Here is a 5,625-nt window from a genome sequence, read left to right as displayed (position 1 = left end):
GATAGTGCAGAACTTTCAAGGTTTTATGTCTATTCAGAATCAATCAGGAATTAATTTTAAGATAATGCAAAGAGTGAGATATCTAAACTTATTCTTTTCCTCCAAATCTCTTGCCATTTCCCCTAATACTATTTATTGAATTAATAATGCTTTTTAAGATGGGCCGTTTGTATACCGCATTGTTATTATACTTGCTAGTGTTCATTTCTTGACTCTATTCACTGATGTTCTTTCTGTCCCTGAGCTAATTCTACACACTTGTAATCGCTGTCGGTTCCTACTCGTTACAACAGAACAGTGTTTGTGTGACTTCTCTCTGAAACATTTCAAAACTTTTGTTCTTTCATGTGGATTCTAGATTCAGGTTTGCGGTTAGCGGTAAAGATCCCACTGGAATATTATTTTTTAAAGATTTTATTTGTTTGATAGAGTGCGAGGGCACCAGCAGGGGAGGGGGCAGAGGAGAGGGAGAAGCAGACCCCCGCTGAGCAGGGAGCCCTACGCGGGGCTCGATCCCAGGATCCTGAGATCATGACCCGAGCCGAAGGCAGACGCTTAACCGACTGAACCACCCAGGCGCCACCCCCCCCCACCACTGGAATATTGATTGAAATCCTTGGATGGACAAGTTAACTTGAGGATTATTAAATATTTATGATATTGAAGACTATGCAGGAATACCCCATATCCATTTATTTAAGTCATTTTTTCACTGTCCCAGAGTAAGGATTTAAAAATTTTTTTTCTCATATAAATTCTGCAGGTGTCTTACTAAATGTCTGAGCATTACTTTCTCATTGTACCATGTCCATTCTATTTCTCAAATTTGGGTTTTCTTTCTTTTTTTTTAATTATGTTCAATTAGCCACTGTATAGAGCATCGTTAGTTTTTGATGTAGCGTTCCATGATTCATTAGTTCCACATAACACGCGGTTTCTGGTTCACAGGAGAGCATCGTCCTTGGAGCACCTGCTTGTCTCCGGCGTCTGAGTGAGCCGCAGGTAGACATCCGCCCCCGGGGGCCAACTGGCTCCTACAGTGCTGACCTCACCAGGTTGGTTGGCAATGGTGGATGTTGCCTTTGCCGAGGGCGTGGCCTCCCGGGAGGCCTTGTCTTTGCTGGGGCATTGCTGGGGCAGGATCTGGTCACACCTGTCTCTGGCAATTCCAGACGGCCCGTATGGAGGCCCCTGATCCAGTTTCCGGAGAGCCTGCCCTTCAGTGGGTGGTCCCTGGCTCACCCGGGGAAGAGGGGAGAGTCTTCGGCCCAGGCACTGCCCTGGTAGTGCACTGGACTTCCAGGAGAGGGCACTGGCCTGTCTCAGCTCCCCTGCTGCGCAGGTGCACGGGCCTGTGTTTCCCCGGCCCTTCTGGGGGAGAGCATGGGCAGGTACCGTGCGCACTCAGTGCTCTCTGACCTGGGCAGGACGTGCGGCTTGGCTCACGGGGCCCAGCGCACCTCCCTGGAGTTGTCCCAGAGCAGGACCCAGGTGGAAGCAGGTCCGAGGAGCGCCAGCCCAGCCCCTAGCGGGGTTGTGCCCCCGAAGGACTCCCCGGGTGGCCCTCTGCCACACTGCAGTGCTGTGTTCGTTGTGGCCCAGGGCTCTGGGGGTTGCCTGTCCCTTCCCGGCCACTCAGAGCATTCCCACGCCCCTGGGCCTGGCTGGGAGAGGCCAGGAAGGGGACGAGCAGGGGGCTGGGCTCAGGGTGGAGGGGCTGCCTCGGGTGGCCGGGGGATTTGGGAGGCACCTGGGCAAGCAAGGCAGGGGGAGGAGAAGGAGGCGAAGGCAGGGGTCAGGGGACCGGGCAGGAAGTCTCCGGGGGCCCTGACTTAGGCTTCGGCTGGGGGGCACCGGGCTGTGGAGGGGAGAGAACAAGATGGGGATTCCAAGGCTTTGTCCATTCCCTTTGAAACCAACCAAACCCAGCGTGCAGCCGGCGTCCCTCACTGGGGAGCAGCGTGCCTTCTGCTGTCCAGCACCCGCGGGCGGCCACGTCCTGCCATGGCCCCCCTGCCCTCGCTTTGACCCGGACTCCACCACCCCGCCCCTCGGTTCGCCCCCCTCGCCGCCAGGGGTTGGTGACCACACAGCATGTCTGTGCTCCCCTGCTCCGGGCTCCCTTTTCCCTGATAAATCAGGGACGGGCCTGCAGTGACCCCGTGTGACCCATGCAAGGACTGGAGGCTGTGTCTGTCTTGTTCTCCATGCTTCCCACCCCAAACAGCCCGGCCTGGGTGTGTTGATGGATTGAATGGTGCACAGGGAAGGGGTGTGGGGGCGAGGGGCTCCACTGTGTGGCCTTGGCCTTGTTTCCAAGCCCCTCTGACCCTAGTGTCTGAATCCACAGAAGGGAGACGGATATTGTGCCCAGGTCACTGTGTTCTAGGGGATTCGTGCCGCCTGGCAGGCGAGGCTCCCAGCAGGGGCCCGACCATATGGGGGGGCCCTGGAGGGGCTGCCCGTGTTTTTAATTGCTCTGGTCTTCTGCCTATTATTGCTAGGGGTTCCAAGCCTGGCAGGCGAGGCCCCAGCGCAGCAGCCTGGGCATGGGGGAAGTATCTGGAGGGCCGTGCCTACCATCCAGGTTGAAGACAGGGGCTTTCTGCAGCTGGAATCTGGCAACGTACCCAAGGTACTTCCCCAGCCACGTGGGGTCCCCGAGCATTCTTCTGGCTGAAATCAGAGGGGCCGAGAGTCCAGAGGCCCTGTCTTTTCTCCGAGTGCCCCCTCCTCCTGCCGGCCCGAGCCCTGCCGCTGACTGGCTGGTAGCTGCCGCCTCAGCCCTGGTCCCGCTCCCTCCTCGTCTCCCCTGAGAGCAGGCCCACCCTTGGCTGAGTGGGCACTCCCTCCTCGAAGGGGCGCGTCAGGCCCCGGACCCTCTGGGGAGGACCCCCTTCACACAGCAGCCTGTGGCCTGCATGACTGGGCCAGCCCAGGACATCCCCCACCGCCTCCATGTAGTCCTCAGGACAAGGTGTCCCCACCCCCCGCCTGGCCCAGCCCACCCTCCACACCCTCCCCCCTGACACCCCCCCCACCGTCCCGGGGCTTCTGCACGTGGCACTTCCACTCTCTGAGGTCTGATGTGACTCAGTTGTTTTAGGTTCATTGACTAGCTCCCCGGCGAAGGCAGGGGAAGGTTTCTGTTCTAGCGGAGTGTCCCTGCTCCCGGGACACACACACACACACACACACACACACACACACACACACACAGACACACACAGACACACACAGACACACACACACAGACACACACACACACAGACACACACAGACACACACAGACACACACACACAGACACACACACACACAGACACACACAGACACACACACACACACAGACACACACAGACACACACACACACACACACACACGAGGCTGTGCTGTAGGCGGACCAGCTGAATGAACTCCCGAGGGAGTGAGCGGGCAGGGGCAGGGATGCCCGACCTGAGGGGTCCCCGGGAGCAAGCGCCCATGGGGGTGCAGCTCTGAGCAGTCCCGCTGGCCCCAGCGCCCCCAGAGCAGCAGGCCCTGAGCACAGGTCTGGGGCAGCACCCCGGCCAGCGTCGGGGAGAGCCGCCTCCTACCCAGCAGAGCCCACAGGCTGGTGGTCTCGCCGGCGTCCTCGAAGCGGACATAAAGGATGAGGTTGCTGTAGTCGGTGCTGACGAAGCGGACGAGCATGCCCGCGCCTCTCTCCACTGTGGGAGACCCCCGCCCAGTAACAGGGGATGCCTCTCTCCTCCACCCACCCCCACACCCCCCGGACAGCGCAGGACACCGGGAGGATGTCTCCCTCCAGCACTGGCACTTCCCCCACGGCCCCGGTTCGGGGCATCGAGCGTCCCCTGGCCCCCAGTCCAGCACAGCACCCGGGCCAGAGGGCTGGGCTACTCACGGGAGCCTTGGAACTGGCCCTGGAGCCCGGCTGGGTGGATGGTGATGTTCACTCCTTTGCATACCCCCTGTCCTCTGGGAAAAGAGGAGGGGGCATACGGTGGTCACGGCCTCTCCCTGTCTCCCGGCCCCCGGGGACATCGGACGTGCCCTGGATGAGGTCCCTGGTGGCTGCCTGAGTCTCTCGGCTCCCTGGGCTCCCAAGAGTCGTCTAGCTGGGGGCAGGGCTAGAGGGCAGGAGTGAGGAACCACTCCTTGCTGGAGTGTGGCCAAACCTCCCGGGAGGAGTGGGACCCAGTCTGTCCTTGGCTTGGAGCTCCAGGTCTCTGGGTGGGGGACCCTGTCCTGGTTGTCCCCAGTCACCTGGGCTCCACACATAGGCCACGCCTTTTCAGCCCCCTGTCCCCGGGTCTTCAGTTTCTCTGCTGGGATGGGTGGGGGTTGGGCTGGGTGCCAACAGACCCTGGGCAGCACAGCCCTTGGGGTGGTGTCTGTGGCCGAGCCCTGGCAAGGCTGTGGCTCTAACTTAGGGTCCTCAAGGCCACGGGTGCTGGACTGTTCAAGCATCACTGAGATCAGCACAGCGTGTCACCACTGTGGATGTTCCTGACCGACCGACCAGTGCGAGGCGCAGCCCTGCCTGGGCGTCCCCAGCCCCCATGGCGGGAGGGACCCGGCTGTGCGTGTGTCTTTCCCCAGGCCCCTCGTCGTAAAGCTTTGGGGCTTCTGAAGCTAAACGTTTCTCAGACCTCTCGGGAGGGTCTCGAGCCTGCAGCTTAGTGCCATGTGTCCCTCTGTTTCCCCCCACTGGTCACTGTCCCTCGGGAGGCCCCTGAGCGGGACCACCCTGCGAGGAGCTGCAGAGGCCGTGCTTACGTCCAGAGCAAGACGAACTCCACATCCTCGTCCCGAGTCCAAATGGAATGGAGGCCGAGCCTCAGGGGATCGGCTGGGGAGACCAGGTGGGTGCGGCTGGCAGCCAGCCGGGTGGTGAACCAGCGTCCCTCCACCTGCAGGGTGCGAGGTGCAGAGGGGGTGACGGTCCCCAGTCTCCAGTCTTGGCTCTCAGGCCCCAGCCCCGCCAGCGCTGAGCGCTTCCGGGGAGGTCAAGGGCCAGTGGGGTGTACTGGAGGGGACAGGTGGCCCGTTCCTTGTAAATGTCCTTCTCTGTCAGGCTGCCCTCTGTCTCCCCAGTGCCCTTCTTGCCGCCTCTCCCTTCCCCACTTCCTTCAGCTCCTCCCGTATCTGGCCCAAGCGCTATCGCCTGTTGGGTTCCAGACGCCCTGGCCGGGGTCTGGGGAGGGGTGAGGGCCGCCCTGGAACCACCACCGAGTCCTGGGGTTGCTCTAGCCACGCTCCCCACAGTGATGGGTGATGGGCAGGTGGGTCAGATAGGGCAGGGGGACTCTGGACCCCTCCCTGACCCCAGGGCTGGGCAGGGGTACGAGACCCCCCGGTTCCTCCGTGAGGCTGTGCCTGGGCCCAGGACGCCCCTCGCCCCTTAGCTGGCCTCTCTCCCCGGGTCCTGCTCCCAGAAGCGCCCCCTGCAGCACCTGGCACCCACCTCCCCGTCGCAGGGCTGAGCCTGGGACCTACCCGGCTCCGTTACCTTGTGGGCATTAAACCCTGGTTGTATCGGCACCTCGTCTAGAGTCTTCTGGGCACGGGCCAGGCCCAGGCTGAGGGTCAGCAGCAGGAGGGGCCCTCTCTGCAGGACCAT

General features: G+C 61.0%; 1 protein-coding gene across 1 annotated transcript; it reads right to left on the bottom strand.

Annotated features, from left to right (window-relative positions):
- Positions 1-2,500: 2,500 nt before the first annotated feature.
- On the bottom strand, positions 2,501-5,625 carry LOC145716946 (lipocalin 1-like). Its single transcript, XM_081802665.1, has 5 exons — positions 5,515-5,625; positions 4,782-4,915; positions 3,903-3,980; positions 3,596-3,702; positions 2,501-2,676 (listed from the first exon to the last, which is right to left on the bottom strand). Exons 1-5 carry the CDS (start codon positions 5,623-5,625, stop codon positions 2,501-2,503), a joined length of 606 nt encoding a protein of 201 aa, XP_081658791.1.

The sequence above is a fragment of the Leptonychotes weddellii genome, chromosome 14, assembly GCF_054177405.1.
Source record: "Leptonychotes weddellii isolate Sample4059 chromosome 14, ASM5417740v2, whole genome shotgun sequence".
NCBI classification, from domain to species: domain Eukaryota; kingdom Metazoa; phylum Chordata; class Mammalia; order Carnivora; family Phocidae; genus Leptonychotes; species Leptonychotes weddellii.
This window is presented reverse-complemented; position numbering and strand designations above follow the sequence as displayed.

What these genes read in the sequence shown, in the direction of transcription:
- LOC145716946 (XM_081802665.1), bottom strand. Translation starts at nt 5,625, where the DNA reads ATGGTCCTGCAGAGAGGGCCCCTCCTGCTGCTGACCCTCAGCCTGGGC. An exon ending in CAGGGTTTAATGCCCACAAG is followed by an intron (nt 4,916 to 5,514) that starts GTAACGGAGCCG and finishes CGCACCCTGCAG; the next exon opens with GTGGAGGGACGCTGGTTCAC. An exon ending in GAGTTCGTCTTGCTCTGGAC is followed by an intron (nt 3,981 to 4,781) that starts GTAAGCACGGCC and finishes CTCTTTTCCCAG; the next exon opens with AGGACAGGGGGTATGCAAAG.